General features: G+C 39.0%; 3 protein-coding genes across 4 annotated transcripts; 2 read left to right on the forward strand and 1 right to left on the reverse strand.

Moving 5' to 3' along the window:
- Positions 1-4,633: 4,633 nt before the first annotated feature.
- LOC103456588 (cystatin-A5-like) lies at positions 4,634-6,589 on the forward strand. Its single transcript, XM_008396233.2, has 3 exons — positions 4,634-5,081; positions 5,166-5,270; positions 5,403-6,589. The coding sequence occupies exons 1-3, from the start codon at positions 5,010-5,012 to the stop codon at positions 5,541-5,543; spliced, it is 318 nt and encodes a 105-aa protein (XP_008394455.1). The 5' UTR covers positions 4,634-5,009; the 3' UTR covers positions 5,544-6,589.
- A 101-nt stretch (positions 6,590-6,690) lies between these two features.
- mix23 (mitochondrial matrix import factor 23) lies at positions 6,691-9,638 on the reverse strand. Its single transcript, XM_008396232.3, has 5 exons — positions 9,491-9,638; positions 7,572-7,697; positions 7,348-7,494; positions 7,095-7,154; positions 6,691-7,002 (listed from the first exon to the last, which is right to left on the reverse strand). Exons 1-5 carry the CDS (start codon positions 9,539-9,541, stop codon positions 6,955-6,957), a joined length of 432 nt encoding a protein of 143 aa, XP_008394454.2. The 5' UTR covers positions 9,542-9,638; the 3' UTR covers positions 6,691-6,954.
- A 1,058-nt stretch (positions 9,639-10,696) lies between these two features.
- fam162a (family with sequence similarity 162 member A) lies at positions 10,697-14,605 on the forward strand. 2 transcript variants are annotated; one of them, XM_081601451.1, is made up of 6 exons: positions 10,697-10,860; positions 11,621-11,659; positions 12,081-12,155; positions 12,573-12,684; positions 13,227-13,335; positions 14,435-14,605. In XM_081601451.1, exons 1-6 carry the CDS (start codon positions 10,818-10,820, stop codon positions 14,522-14,524), a joined length of 468 nt encoding a protein of 155 aa, XP_081457577.1. In that variant the 5' UTR covers positions 10,697-10,817; the 3' UTR covers positions 14,525-14,605. The 2 variants fall into 2 exon arrangements, with proteins under 2 accessions (XP_081457577.1, XP_008394453.1); XM_008396231.3 differs by lacking the exon at positions 11,621-11,659 and having other exon boundaries at positions 10,700-10,860.
- Positions 14,606-15,934: the final 1,329 nt, after the last annotated feature.

The raw sequence follows: 15,934 nt of genomic DNA on the forward strand, positions 1-15,934 counted from the left end.
ACTGTATGTCGCCGCGATGGGATTGGAGACAAAGCCGGAGCCAAGAAAGGTAGCGATGTTGCTGACCATAGCGGGAGCGCAGGCTTTGGAAGTCTACAACACATTTGTGTTTGATGAAGCGGAAGACAAAGAAAAGTTGGATGTTGTACTGAGTAAATTTGACGCTCACTGTTCACCCAAGAAGAATGAATGTTATGAGAGATACGTGTTTCGTTCTCGGATGCAGACCCAGCATGAACATTTCGATAACTTTCTGACAGACTTGAAAGTAAAAGCTCAGTCATGCAATTTTGGCCTGCTGAAGGACTCGATGGTCAGAGATCAGATCGTTTTTGGAGTGCGTGATGGGAAGCTCAGAGAGAGACTGCTGAGAGAAGTGGATCTGACCCTGGAAACAGCTGTAAAGATGTGCCGGGCAAGCGAACTGTCTCTACAGCAAGTGAGGACATTTTCTGAACTTTCTTCAGGAACTACTTCACAGTACAGTGACGGAACAGTGGCAGTGGGAGCGGTGTCCTGCCAGAAGAAACGCCATGCTCAGATGAGGCAGCTGCAAGAGGAAGCCATTATCAACTGTAAGCGCTGCGGGTCACGGCATAAAGTGAGACAATGTCCTGCTTATGGTAAGCAGTGTTTGAATTGCCGTGGAAAGAATCATTTCGCAAAGCAATGCTTTATGAAGAGAAAAGAAGAAAAGAGGAATCGTGTAAACTTAGTAGATGAAACTGACTTAAGTGACACATTCTTTATTGGTGTTGTGAACTGTGAAAATGAGTCAGAAAAAGTGCAGTATGTGGACAGAGATGATAAATGGACAATTCCTTTGTTGATAAATGGAATTACAATCAAGTTCAGATTGGACACAGGTGCTAAGGCTAATCTCATAAGCATGTCTGATATAAAAGAAATGCAAGTAAAACCTCACATAAAAGAAGTAAAATCGGGCCTAAGAGACTATAATGGACAATTAATTGAGTGCATTGGCACATGTGAGCTTAATGTGACAGTTAAAGGAACAAAACATCTTGTGTTCTTCTCAGTTGTAAAGGAGGATCGTGAGTCACTTTTAGGTGATAAATCCTGTGAAGAACTTGGACTGGTGAAAAGAGTTTATCACATAAACACTAAAGTGACTGAACCTAATAACTCTGTTGATGCCATGATTCAAGAATATGAGGATGTTTTTCAAGGATTAGGTGCTGTACCCTACACATACAAGATTCAGCTGAGAGAGAATGCTCAGCCTGTAGTTCATGCTGCACGTCGTATTCCAGTACCATTACGAGAGGGGTTGAAAAAAGAGTTGGAGAGAATGACCAGGTTGAGAGTCATTCAGAAAGTGGAAGAGCCCACTGATTGGGTTAATTCCATTGTGGTTACCAAGAAAAAGAATGGAGAATTAAGAGTGTGTATGGATCCAAAAGATCTGAATGAGAACATCAGGAGAGAATATTATCAAATACCCACTCGAGAGGAAATAATCAGTGAAATTGCGGGAGCAAGTTATTTCACCAAGCTAGATGCAGCACAAGGGTTTTGGCAAGTGAAGTTGGATGAAAGCAGTACCAAGTATTGTACATTTAACACACCTTTTGGAAGATACTGTTTTCTAAGACTTCCTTTTGGAATAAAATCTGCACCAGAAATATTCCATAGAGCGATGGAGCGGATCATTGAAGGACTGGAAGGAGTGAGAGTCTACATTGATGACATCATCATCTGGGGATCAACAGCTCAAGAACACAATGACAGATTGAGACGCGTCATGGAGCGCATACGAGAAAATGGACTGAAGCTCAATAAAAATAAATGTGAGTTTGCTGTCAAAGAAATTATGTTTCTCGGTGACAAACTGTCTGCCCAAGGTGTTCAACCAGATGACAACAAAATAAAAGCCATCTTGAAGATGCCACAGCCTGTGGACAAAACAGGTGTTTTGCGCATCATGGGTATGATCAATTTTATAGGAAAATTCATTCCCAATCTGAGTGCAAAGATGACAAACATTCGCAGACTCTTAACCAATGATAGTCAATTCCAGTGGACAGAACTTCATGAACAAGAGTGGAGGGAACTAAAAAACTATTTGACTACAGAACCAGTACTTACCTTTTACGATCCGACTAAAAAGATTAAACTGTCTACAGATGCCTCAAAAGATGGACTTGGAGCAGTTCTTCTTCAAGCTGAAGATGAACAATGGAAGCCAGTGGCTTATGCGTCCAGAGCCATGACCAAAGCTGAGTGCAAATATGCACAAATAGAAAAAGAATGCTTGGGGCTGGCTTATGGACTAGAACGGTTTCATAACTATGTGTATGGTCTACCATCTTTTGTAGCTGAAACAGATCACCGACCCTTGGTTGCAATCATCAAAAACACCTGAATGAGATGTCACCAAGGATTCAGAGGCTTATGATGAAGATGCAAAGGTATGATTTTACACTGATTTACACTCCAGGGAAACATCTGATTCTTGCTGATGCTCTATCCAGAGCTCCTACAGACAATGGTGTAAGTTCAACAGAAGAGGATATTCGGCGTCATGTGAACATGGTGTCCACTGTGTTGCCTGTGTCAGACAGCAAGTTAAAGGAAATAGTTGAGGTAACAGCTAAAGACACAGAGTTACAGTTGGTCATGCAGAATATGGATGAAGGATGGCCAATAGGCTCATGTTCACAGTTTTTCAAAGTTAAAGCTGATCTAAGTGTTGTGAATGGACTGTTATTGAAAAACAACAGAATTGTGATTCCACAAGTATTAAGACAGGATATTCTGCAACGGATACATGAGGGTCACCTAGGCATTGAAAAATGTAAAAGAAGAGCTAGAGAATCTGTCTTCTGGCCTGGACTGAATAAGGACATTGAGTCGCTAATCAGTAAATGTGATGCATGTCAGACATTTAGAAATAAACAGAGTAAAGAACCTATGATAATAAGTGACATTCCAACATCACCATGGCTGAAAGTAGGACTGGATTTGTTTCATTTTAAAGGAAAAAACTACTTAGTGATCATTGATTACTTTTCAAACTATCCGGAAATGGCTCTATTAGCTAATATGTCATCAAACTGTGTCATAACACATGCTAAATCAATCTTTGCAAGACATGGCATTCCACATATTGTGGTGAGTGATAATGGACCATGTTTTAGAGGCAGAGAATGGCAAGAGTTTACAGAACAGTATGACTTCAAACATGTAACATCAAGTCCACATTATCCACAGTCGAATGGAAAAGCGGAGAAAGGAGTTCATATTCTTAAGCAACTTCTGAAGAAAGCTGCACATAGTAACTCTGACCCGTATCTGGCTTTATTGAGCTACAGATCTTCACCGTTACAATGTGGATTTTCACCTGCTGAACTCTTGATGAATCGGAAGATTCGTACAACTTTGCCAAGTTATGTTAGTAATGAACAAAAAGCAAAGAACTCATCAAAGTTGGAGTACAAGTTAAGAAAGCAGAAAGTAAAACAAAAGTCATATTATGACAGATCAACTAAGATTCTACCTTCACTGTCATACAAAGACCCAGTTAGGATTTGGGATGATGAGGGATGGAAAACTAAAGCAACTATTCTGCAAGAAGTAGCACCACGTTCATTTGAAGTGAAAACTGAAGATGGACAAGTTCTGAGACGAAATCGGCGCAGTTTGTTATCTCCATTAGAGCCTGTGGTGGAGTCGAGTGAAGTTTCTAAGGAGTCCCAGATTATTCCTATGACTGAATCACCTATCACTGGAACACCCTGTGACAGTCTTGGGGATAATCTACCTGTGTTGAGAAGATCTACCAGAGTGGTGAAAAAACCTGACAGACTGAACTTATAACTAGAAAAAAAAGAAAAAAGAAGTTATGTCTATTGTTTGTAATTGATGTGGTAACTGTCTCATGCAATGTATGTTGTTCTTTGATAGGATTCTTTTTGTAACGTTCTTACTTTAAAGAAAGGAGGATGTCATGATTGAATGAATTATGTTTATGTCCACCAGGTGGCGAGCATGAGTTCATGAGAATGTATAAATGTAAGGAACTTGACAATAGAAGTAGAGAGTCTTAATGAGTTGATGCTGATACACCTGTGAGCATGTTGGTGAGCAGACCTTGAAGAAAGATGCTTTAATAAAAGCATCTAGACATAATACTTGGTACTTCGTCTGTCTTTATCAAGCACGAATATAACAAACTTCAAAAGACTTAACTGCTAAAAGGTTGAGCTGAAGAGGAGATCACGTGGCATAGACTGTCTAAAAACCATTTAAAAAAGCAATAAGAGCAATCTTCTGTTCATATTTTGTGAGGCCATAAAGAGGAGTTCATACACTGAAAGAGCAAATGGAAATAAAAGAAAAATACGGTCGACTGTAGTTAATTCTACTCACTGTGTGTAGTATGCAGATAAACTTTGGTTATCTTTCATTTTTTATAAAAAATGAAAGACACATACACATATATGTATAGATAGATAGATAGATAACTAATGAAAAAAGCAATTATCAAAACAAATTTAATTCAAAAGCAACCATTCGTTAATATGGGTGGAGTGTTTTTCGGCTATTTACACATTTTTACAAGACGTCCCAGTGATTTTGGAGGGAAACCCAATGATTCACCACTAGGGGGCAGCACGTCACCTTTATTTCTTCAAAGTTAAACTTCGACGTAGTTTGGTCTGACCGGTTGACTTTGCGAAAGTGAAAGTTTAAAATAAAATCGGAGTAAAGAAAGGGCAATGACTCTCTGTCAGTGACTTTGTTTCACTCTTTTCTTTATGTCACGTCTGTCCTTTATTATCTAAATTGTGGTGGTTAATTCCTAATTTTAATTAGTTTCTTTCACTAAAATGTAAGGTTTCACTCATAACTCGACCTGTTATGTAGGAGAACCACATTCCAGTCTTTACCCAGAGTAAATACGGTAAAGACACACTGGAAAACTTCCTTCTGAATCATTTTTAGCTAACAGGTGCAGACATTTGACTTCACCGGAAAACACCAAAATGGCAGGAATGACTGGACAATGGACCGAGATAACGCCTGCCACGGAAGAAACTCAGAAGATCTGTGACATGGTGAGCTCCAGTCATTCTTTATAATGTCTACATGCAGCTTCGCAGCTCAGATTTCAGTCTCTACTTAATGTTGCCAACTCACAGGTGAAGAGCGACGCAGAGACAAAGTGGACCAAACAGAGCTATGAAATATTTAAGGCCATTGAATACAGGGCACAACCAGTGTCAGGAACAAACTTTCTCATCAAGGTGATATCTGCGGATTTTCTTTGACATCATATTACTTTACTGTCAAATAGTCTGTGTTCCAAGATGTAAATGGGTTTATGTTAACAATTCCAGTGAAACAAAAATGCCTTTCTGTTTGTCTCCTCCCTTCAGGTTCATGCAGGAGGAAGTGAATACCTCCATATTTATGCCTACCAAAGCTCTCCGACAAGGGGAGAGATTAAAACTTTACTGAAGAGGGTAGAAAAACACAAAGAAGGAGATCCTCTGGAGCCCATCAGACCTTTGAACTGATGAGAAAACACATCACCCTGGAGCATGAGCATGCTCCAGATGAGCATGTTGGGATGACTTAAGTTTGACTTTTTCTATCTGTGTGATATTAGTGGTTGTTTTATAAAGCTATTTTGTGGTGTGATTATCAGTCTGGGTGCAATAATATTTGAGAAATGTGCTAAAATATAATAAATATAGCTAAAACTGCCCAAAAGGCTTTTTGTTTCGTAAAAAGACCTCAGGTCTAAATTTAAGAAACATAAGAAAAAGTACAAAAACAAACAAAAATCAAGAAACACAGTGTGTTCACTATGTAGACATATTTTAAGAATATCTTGATCCAATCCCAAAAGGCAGTCCAAGGTCCTGATCAAAGCTTCTTTTTTTTTTTAAATTTATATCAGATTAAACTCTACTCCTGAAAATTGGTGGAATCTGGTTTAGGTAAACTGCAAGCCCTATTTTGCAGCCTCTCACAACAAAGAATAACTCTCCAAGGCTTGTTTTGGTGCCTCAAGACAGTTTAGACATCTTGAAACGATTGGACTCAGAAATTCTGCTCTCTACCAGAAATCCCTGAAGGATTGTGTCTGACCAGCAGCCGTTTGAAACTGAAGCACGTTATGCAGCAAGAAAATGATTCAAAACACAACAGCATGCTCATCTTTGAACTTAAAAAAATGAAGGTTTTACTGAACTTCGACCAGGTCAGGGCTTAAATCTAATTGCCTTTCAGTGGCATGACCTTAAAAACACAATGTAAAAGACTAATTGCCCTTATTTGTTGAATCTTTATGGCAATTATTGCTAACAAGGGTGCCTCAACTGTTTATTAGGCTTAGTGGGAAATGATGTTTAACACAGGGCCAGGTTGATATGACTAAAAAGTGTGACAAAAAAGAAACCTTTAAGTGGGCAAATACTTTTTTGCAGCACCATATATTAGAGGTAAGCTTTGTAATAAATCAGAATAAACTTTTAACCTTATTTGGGGTTGTTGTGATGTTCACTTTGAAAGATTTGTAATAAAACATCTAAATATACTAATTAAAGATCTATCTCACCAACAATAAAGAGGTCTAATGAACAAGACGAGAAAACATGTCCAGCTCAGCTCAGAAGCGCCGGGTTTTTGCTAACGATATAAAAACACAGACAACAGCAGTGACTTGAAAACAGTTCATTGTGGGTTTTTTTTTTAAAAAAGCTTTTGTACAATATCCCCTTGTGAAGAACAAATATGACTTTTACAGCATTCATTCTGCTATACCATAATGACACTGAGAACAGGTGAAGTGGAGAGGAGCTCCGATTGGTCTGGAGGGCGAGCGTCGCCCGCTGAGCCGTCGGTGCTCAGCAGCGGCGCGCACACACACGCGCTCAGCTCCAGTCTGGGTTTAAACACTCTTTTTCCTCAGAGGGATCTTCGCTACACCTTCGGAGGCAGGTAGTGGATTCTGCATCGTTCAACGAAAACCTGAGAGGAAAGAACAACACAAGTAGCGTTAACGTTTTACATTTAAAAAAACAAAAAAAACAAATAAAGGAATGACAGGGATGTGTTTGTACCTTCAGACTTCTGTCATTGACAACTTCTTCGACGTTCAGCTCTGACTGCATGAGTTTCAACTGGAGGCAGGACAACACAAGACAAAAAAGTAACACTCAGGGTTTTTTTCTACAAGATAATTTGCCTTGGGATTTACTGCTTATGCATTTGTGTGAGCATATCTAATTTAAAAAAAATACATTGAAGTTAACAGATACTACCAATTATAGAATATTAATATGCGGAAATTTATTTTAATTTGCTCTTGCTTACATTGGTTTGTTCCTTTCGAAGTTGTTTGACCAGTTTCAGATTGTCGCTGTCTTTTTCTCGTTCTTCCCGCAGCTGCACCACCACCTCCGATTTCTGAGCTATACAAGCCTTGATGGCTTTGTCTCTACTCAGATGGGCTTTCATCAACTGTGAGACAAGAGATGTGGAGACACAAGTTACAACTGTGCAGAAACCTGCAGATTTAGTTTTCTTCTCACACTCACCGACTCATAAAGCTCTTTGCAGGTCTGTGTGGCGTCCACTTTTCCCGAGAAGGACACTGTGGGCACAGTAGTGTTCAGGGCGTGGACGATGCGGTCGTCTATAGTGCGCATCACCTTCAAGCCCTCCTGAAAAAAAAAAAAAAAAGACTTTTTTTTATGGCTTAAAGGATCTGTTTTATCCCAGAATACTCATGAACACAACCTGCAGATGGAACTGCTCACCGAAATCTGAACATAGAGGAAAAGGATGGTTCATGGTGCTGCGTGCATTCAAATTAAGAATAGGACAATAAAAGGGCTTGCAACAATAGCCACCTCCCTTATACAATCGCGCATCATGTTAAAACCAAACATATAAATGCATTTTATTGAGATTTTACATGACAGGACAAAAAGAAGAACACAAGTGGAAAGAAAACTGTATATTCTATTTTACTTGTTTTTCACAAATACAAATTCATAAAAATATGTTGTGCATCTCCAATCAGCCACAAGGAGTCAATAGTTAGTCTTTTTTGAGTATTGTTTTAGTCTCTCAAGTCAAATTTGAACATGTAGGCAAACAAAAGTAGCCAGTTCTTTGCATAAAATGTCCAGTTAAATTAGATATGATAAAGAGGGTGTCAACATAAATCTCAAAATTAAGTCAAAGATTCCCATATTTTGGTCTGGATTTTGACTGGACTATTCCAAAACATGAGTATGCTCCTCTTGCTGTATATTTAGGGTCTTGCTAAAGTGAACCTTCATCTGACTCCAGTGATTTCTACACCCACTAGTAAGTTTTCTTCCATGCGTGTTCTGTATTTAGCTCCATCTACTCAGACCGGCTTCTCCGTCTTCTCTGATACTGCCACCACGATGTTTCACTGTGCTTTTTGAGGTGATGTGAACGTTTAGCTTTCTGCTACACAGAGTTTTGGGTGTAGGACAGATTTTTCTGTCATACCACCTCCTTAAGCTTCTGGAAAACTGCAAGTGGGAGTTTTTTTAGGCTTTCCTGTCCAGATTTACAAAGTATAAAGCTAAAAGTTGTCAGGTCAGCAGATTATCCCATCTGAGCTGTGAAGCTCCTTCTGAGTTACCATGAGCCTCTTGGCTGTTTCTATAACTAATGCTCTCCTAGTCCAGCCTGCTAAGTGGACAGTCAAGTCTTAAGAGGATTGTTGTTAGTGACCCTGGTTTAAACTTCTCCACAGCATCTTCCCTGAGCTATCTGCTGTGCTCACTGGCAGATCTCAAGAGCTCAAATCTGAATATACACTGTGATTACATTACTCGCCAGCTGTTTACTAATTGGGTGGCAATTTATTGCACTGGAGTAATTTTGGGGTATTAAAAGGAGACTGATTACAAATGATGCACTTTACAGTTTTTTACTTGTACAATTATTTTTAAAAAAAGTATTTTTCTACAGCTTTACAATTATGCACAGTTACCCATCAAATAAAACTCCAATAAAAATAGTTATAGGGTATGAAAATCTTAGCAAAACCCTGCTTGGTAAAAAGTCTGCCATTCAAAATTCAAATTATATCAAATTCTAACAGTTTGATATAATTTGTTTTAGCACAATTCTAATAATTGATGGTTCCTTCCAGGAACTCTTTAATTCTTCAAGTAATTTGACCTGAAAACAAGCTGTGAGCTTTATAGTAAAGGACTGGACCCTCTGATGATGCACTGATCAAGTAGACTGGGATCAACTGATGGAGACTCTTTGTGATGCTAACTCCAAGCACACATGCTGCTAGTTTCCAGTTCTGTAATCCAGTTTGGATCCTTGAAGGATCAGGAGGGTCACAATTCAGAGAAAACAAAGAACCGATCATGTCAACTTCTGAGGACCAAGGTCTGCGGCCGATCTCTCACTCTGCAGCGTTTGTACAAAAACAATGAATCCGTTTAGTTAAAATTACCTGAAACATGGAAAAGTCCTCACAGTTTAAAGTCCCATCGGGCGCCGCCATAGTGGACTGCAGGGTCCTTCACAACACCAGCACGAGATGGCTGTTCAAGACGGTGCCTGAACGGAAACTTACTTAACTCTCTTCAGGAACGGTTTTCATCAGGCATTCAGTCTGAAACCCCGCAGCAACTCCATCATACAAGAGGCAAAAAATAAATCAGGTTTTACAAATCAGAAACAACATTTCGTTAATTTCAGATACAAAACTTAACAAGTGAAAATAAGAGTTTAAATTACCTTAATTCACCTCTGAATTAGATACAAATACAAACTGTCTTTTCTGCATGCTTAATTACGGTATTTATTTTACTAAAAAAATAAAAGAACTAATAACCATAATATTTATCTATTTATTTATTATTTATTCACTTTCCAGCTGATGTGCTGCTAATTCCTCACATTAGACCATGCTTTCTGCTGTTTGTGAATACACAATGAAGTCATACTTCAGAGAACATATCTAGAATTAAAATATATTAGTCTTGGTTGCTGTGCATTACTGAATAACAGGCAAACTGTCTTATATGAAACCTGCAGCTGTCAGAGGTTTGTGTCACTGTTGTTCTGATTCAGTACAGCTCACAGGAGGAACTACTGTCACGTCGAGCTGGGAGCTGTCAAATTTGCTGTCTGGAGCAGCACAGGAACTGTTTGCACATGACGGTGCCAACCACACAGAGCAACCTGCATGTCACCATCATTACAGAAACAGAATCTTGGGGAACGATCTATTTATAGATCATTTTCAGTTATTAGATTTGGCTTAAGTAACATGTGAAGAGCCAAACAATTTAAAATGCTATGCTCAAATCGAACCCATAATTATGGGAAGTCATTTACATTTACAGTTCACAAACTGTGCAATAAGTATGTAAAACATTATTTATGTAAAACCTTTCAAGGCACAAAGCGCTCACAAGAGTGTCAATTAACCAGACCCGTTTGAACTCATCTTAAAACACATTCTAAAAATAACACGGAGGCCACATTTAAGGTTAGTTTTTTTCCGGGAGAGTGAAGACATTTCAACAACTTTAACTAAAACTTTTTAAGGCCAGTTTCCATGCGACCTCTGTGTTTAGTCCTCGCTGATTCCAAAAATGCCTATCACAACATGGCGGCCACATTTACGTACAATCCTGATGTCTTCTACGTCAGCGCCGTGGAGGGCCTGTTTTTATACAGCTAGTTGACTTTCAGTAGCTGAAGGGGAAGTGTCCACCCGCTTTTTGCTGCACAGTTTTTGGGCACACCGGCTGTCGGTAACTCATACAGACATGAATTTCGTCAGATCTCGCCTCTCTGCGGGCAGCCTTTTCGGTTCGTATGGTTTGATTTTTTTAATTGACATGGATCTCAAGAATCGAACTAGCAAACTCCACCTTCTTCATACTTGTTGTTACTGGCTTTTCTAGAACTATGTTTGTAGTTGACATTTTTGTAATTCTTTGTTAAAGTTATTTGATCACTAAAATAACCCGCCAAATGCATGTTTGCTTGATGCTAAAATGAATGTTGACACTTGTCAGGACTTAGTAGTCTGATAATAGCGTTTTATGGTCATGTTATTGTATGTTGCGTGAGTAAAAAGTATTGTAAAAACGAGTCTGTTCTAATACATTTAGACATGCATTTGACAGTTGATATTTTTAGATTAGAGTAAAACCTTTTATTTAATCATTTTTATATTCTTCTCTATTTGATTGCAGTCCACTTTCCACATTTTGGTGTTCTGAATACATTTGAGTTTTTTCTTTTTGACTTTATCCTTATTTGTAGGCTTAGCAATTTACATGTATTAATTTTCTTTTAGATTAACTTGGGTAATTATTATTCATATATTTTCTACTCAACAGAGTTTATGTTATCAATTCTTTTGAAAAAGCAATTTGATTTACTTGAAAGTTGGCTTTAAGTTTAACATTGATCTTTAGAAGTTTTTATTAAATTTACTTGGCTTGTCCAGAAAAAAGAAAAGAAAAAAAAAGGTAAGCAAGGTAGCTATTTCAACAATTATGTTTTAATATGCATCCAATTTCTGAGAAAGATGTTAGAATGTTACATTTTTACACTTACACAGGTCAAGCAAAGAAATCATTAGAGGAGATTACTCAAAAATGTAAGTTGGTCTAATGCATGATTAAAAACTGGAAGGAACGTCATTTCTGTGGAAAAAATGTGGTCAGAAAAACAGTCTTGAATGGTTAGGTTTTCTTGTTATGTAACGTATTTCATCTCGGTTCTTCTGCTTCAGCCAGCATTTCAAATTATTTTCCAATAATCTATTTTAAGTGTGCTGTTTTAATATAATACTTATCAACCTATTTTCATCAATTGTTTGAAGTGGCCTAAAACCAATAAACAGTAGCTAAAATGAATAAGCTATTGTTGTTGTTAACTTACTCTTTATTAAGGTAGTTAAAGATTCATTTTGTGTTTTTTTGTTGGTCTAATATTTTGCGATTCGAATCTAGACAAGAAAATCATCTCAAAACTAGAAAATGTGTGAATAGTTGAGCATTTGTTTAATTTCTGTCCAGGTCAGAGGGTACGAGGGATGTGCAATAAACTTCCAGAGGTCAAGCCAGACTCCTCCCCAGCAGCTCCAGCACAAGGTGGGGTGTTTGATTACAGGCAAACTGCCCTTTTCTTTTATTTTGCTCTCGGTCTCAACATGCCCATCCCTGCAGTGCAACTTGATCCACTTATCATCTGTTGATCTCACCTGCGCTATAGAAAGGTGTTACACGCCAGATAACGTTTATGAGAAAGTTTAAATAAAAGCTGCCCAGTCACGAAAAGTGCTGAAGCAGACGACAAGTTGTCATTTTAAATGTTTCAAAGCGTCCCTGACTTTTTCCCCAGTAGATCTTGTGCATCACGCTCGTTAGGTTTGTTTGTCCTCACAAGAGTCCCAAGAGGAGCACAAGAAATGGGGCCACAATCTCTGGGCGATGGAGCAAATCCCCGATTTGAGTCGAGGAAATGGATCCTGATGGCCACCTCTTTTTGCCCGTCTTTCCTCTGAACAGAACCGCGTCCCTCATTCAGACCCCCCGGCTACAAACCCTCCAACTCGGACAAGAAGATATTAGTGTGGACAGGTCGCTTCAAGTCCGTGGAACAGATCCCAGAGACAGTGTCGTGAGTAGCCATTTCCTGTTTATGCCAGACCTCCCCTGCCCTAGCGCACTGCCATCCGATTGCCTCCACATCACACGAACAGAGGCAGCTAAGTGGATGAGCGGCCGCGCGGCTTGTAGCTGGTCCCTCTGAGACGTCCTTTGTTCAAACAAGGCGTCTGTTTGTGCCTGGAGGTAATTAACGTGGCTCCTGACATCAGGGTGGAGATCGCATCTGATCTGCTGCTGTGATTAGAAAAAGATCTGCTTGTCATGCTTACGAGGTAAATTCAACCCACCTGTATGTGTCGACATGGAAGCTGTGTGTCCAAAACAAACAGCGGCAGCAGAGCAGCTCAGGAGCTTGTTGAAAGAGCTGATAGTCCTGATTATAAACATTTGTATATCATGTGAAGATTAACTTGAAAACCCATCAATTAGCGTTTCCTTAATTGCTGTGACATAAAGGAACACATGTCAAAATCAGCTCAATTATTGCGTCTTCTTTGCTGTTTCCTGCCTGTCCTGAACCAACTATATGGTGCGTTTTCATATTTTCCACAGCTTTGAGACGATTGACAGTGCCAGGAACAAAATCAGAGTGAAAGCTGCCTATGCAATGATGGCGTTGACAATAGGGGCCTGTGTGTTCATGGTGATTATGGGCAAAAAGGTGAGTGACAAAGCAGAAATTCACTGCACGCATGTGTGGCTCTGGTCCGGTAGCTCTGAGTTCTAGGATTGCAGTGATGTGGAAGAACAGGAATTTGTTCATGTCTGTGCTGGTCGATTCTGCCGAGTCATCACGTATAGGCTAACAGTGAAGTCGTCGGGTGTCTTTGTTTAGCCTGAACGTCCCAAAACAGAGCCATGGTGTTTTTTTTACGACTGGAAAGCTGCATGTTATAAACCTGAATGGAGTTGAATGTTGGGATGGTAAATATGCAAGTAAATTGTTCATTTCTTTCTGGGAGGGATGAGTGTGCAACATAGAACTTCAGTGATTTTGTATAACAAGAACTGGATGCACAAGTGTAAAACATCTGGTAGATTTCACCACTCCACACCAAATGGAAAATCACAGAGACGCTCAAACACATACCTTTGTGCTTTGCGCAAGTGACACACATTTCTATTTAGCAACTTAAAATACCTTGGAGCGTCTCTTATAGGTCAGCACAGCAGAGTGAATAATTGGAAAGCACGTGGTGCACGGTTTAAATATTTATTTTGTAAATAAAAACCTGAAAAGTTCCCCCATGACTTTGTAAAACCACATTTAGCTGCAATTAGTTTCTATTTTTGAGGTTTTTACATGCGTCCTATGTGCAGAGACTTTTGAATTTTGCCTGTTTCTCTTCACTAAAAAGCTCACTTTAGTCAGATTTGCTTGAATAGGTTTGTGTAGTTTATGCAGTAAATTTTAACTCTTAACAAAAATTTTTGTTTGGATAAAAGTCTGGACCTTCAAGAGGCCATTTATAGGCATAAACATATATCAAGATTTATGTTTTTATCAGGGCATTTATAATTTCAGTCCTACCTGAATTTGAAAAATTCACATTAAAGCTTTTGCATTGTATTCTTGTTTTAAAATATCACTGAAGCTGTTTTTTGTAGCATTCCTCCCACCCCTCCCCAATTTAACCATAAAAGCCCAGAATATTGAAATGCATAAAAAAATGGCCGTGTAAAAACTTCCGGCCCGGACTTTAAATTGTTCACGGTTATAAAAACGGTCTTATCCAGATTCCATTCTGTTTTGTTTGCAGGCTGCCGGCAGAAATGAGTCCCTGACTGCTTACAACTTGGAGAAGAAAGCCAAATGGAGGGAGGAAATTGAGAAAGAGAAGACCCAGTGACGGTGGACAGCTCTGCTTTTTAGTCATAATACAGTTGCAACCAGATATTTACATACAAAATAAAAAAACTACTCAACTTTTTTTTTTCCTCCTTATTGTTTGAGATTAATCAGACTAAACAGTTTCTGTCTTCAGTGAGTTAGGTTTACCTACAATTAGACAATATGTTAAATTCTAATAGATGTATAAATGCACGCAATATTGCAGTCTTAAAGGACTGCCTTGATGAAATTTTCAATAGAACGATTGAAAATTCGTTCAATCTCATTCTGAAAATCATTCCCTCAATGACCACATTTGATGCGTAATTTTAGCAGCTAAAATACTAATGCGCGCAGAGAATTTTTCCTCCTTCATCCGCTATTTCGCTAGATTCTTATCTCCCCTCTCTGCTCTGTCTACTCTTTCTCCCATTGAAGTTGATTCCTCCAGTAGAAATTCACCCGGGCCAATCAGCGAACAGAAAAAGTTGTGAACGTTTTCTGATTTGTTTAAGAATCGCAGTCTGCCTGTAGTTTTAGCAATAGCAGCGGAGGAAGCTAGCGATGCGGTTCAGTCCGTGTTGGCCACAAATATTCAATTAACAGTCGCCTCTTCAGCTCGGCACTTCTTTCTTTGCAGTGAAGGATGGTTGTTTCTGGTAAGCTAAGTGGCGCACTGCATGCGTCATAGCTAAGCGTTAGCGATTGGGTGAAATACTTCAACAGAGTCCATGCCTCCAGGAAGCAATCGTTTCTCAATAGCCGAGAGTCCAGAGCATCTGTGCAACGTGAATGTAGAGCAAGGCTTTTACAAGGCTGCAGTCATTATGGCAAAAACTTCAAGGTCTTTGTTCCTACGTACATGTTGGCACGAGTTCAGCTGGCATCTTCACGACTTTCGCTTTTCTTCTGAGGTTGGTTCACATATTTCACACAGAACAGGTCCATCTCTGGGTCACAGTCTTCTTTCTAAGTAGCATAGCTGGACATTCCCATTCTGATAACAGCTGACCTGTGGAAACTGTAGTTAACATTGAACCAGACTTATGGAGATCTGCAGTTATTTTCCCAGTGTCTTAGGTTTATTTCTTTAAATTTTTTGATGTCATTAAATAAGAAAGCAGCTTTCGGCATTAATTTAAAATACATCCACAATTTTGCCTCCATTTAACTTGTAAGTCATTACATCATCATCATTTGACTTTGCCAAATAGAAATAGTCTGATGCATTGTCAGTGGGGGAAAAAAAAAACTGGACAGTTTGTTGTCTTTTTTTTTTTCTTTTTACTCCATGGATGTAAACGCCTGGTCTTGACTGGTTCTCAGAGCGAGAACTCCTCCACTGAACTTGAACTCGGTGAGACTTTTTGCCGACCAGGAGATTAGCCTCACGTTGCAGATCTAATTGTAGAAAAAAAAAAAAAAAAAG

Source organism: Poecilia reticulata, chromosome 20 (assembly GCF_904066995.2).
Source record: "Poecilia reticulata chromosome 20, P_reticulata-male-v2, whole genome shotgun sequence".
In the NCBI taxonomy this organism is placed as follows: domain Eukaryota; kingdom Metazoa; phylum Chordata; class Actinopteri; order Cyprinodontiformes; family Poeciliidae; genus Poecilia; species Poecilia reticulata.

Excerpts from the sequence above, each read along its gene's own strand:
- fam162a (XM_081601451.1), top strand. The coding sequence starts at position 10,818 with ATGAATTTCGTCAGATCTCGCCTCTCTGCGGGCAGCCTTTTCG. Across the intron at positions 11,660-12,080 it reads AGAGGAGATTACTCAAAAAT|GTCAGAGGGTACGAGGGATG; the intron begins GTAAGTTGGTCT and ends ATTTCTGTCCAG. Across the intron at positions 12,685-13,226 it reads CAGATCCCAGAGACAGTGTC|CTTTGAGACGATTGACAGTG; the intron begins GTGAGTAGCCAT and ends TATTTTCCACAG.
- mix23 (XM_008396232.3), bottom strand. The coding sequence starts at position 9,541 with ATGGCGGCGCCCGATGGGACTTTAAACTGTGAGGACTTTTCCATGTTT. Across the intron at positions 7,698-9,490 it reads AGGACTTTTCCATGTTTCAG|GAGGGCTTGAAGGTGATGCG; the intron begins GTAATTTTAACT and ends TTTTTTTTTCAG. Across the intron at positions 7,495-7,571 it reads GCAAAGAGCTTTATGAGTCG|TTGATGAAAGCCCATCTGAG; the intron begins GTGAGTGTGAGA and ends CTTGTCTCACAG.
- LOC103456588 (XM_008396233.2), top strand. The coding sequence starts at position 5,010 with ATGGCAGGAATGACTGGACAATGGACCGAGATAACGCCTGCCACGGAA. Across the intron at positions 5,082-5,165 it reads CTCAGAAGATCTGTGACATG|GTGAAGAGCGACGCAGAGAC; the intron begins GTGAGCTCCAGT and ends GCCAACTCACAG. Across the intron at positions 5,271-5,402 it reads GAACAAACTTTCTCATCAAG|GTTCATGCAGGAGGAAGTGA; the intron begins GTGATATCTGCG and ends TCCTCCCTTCAG.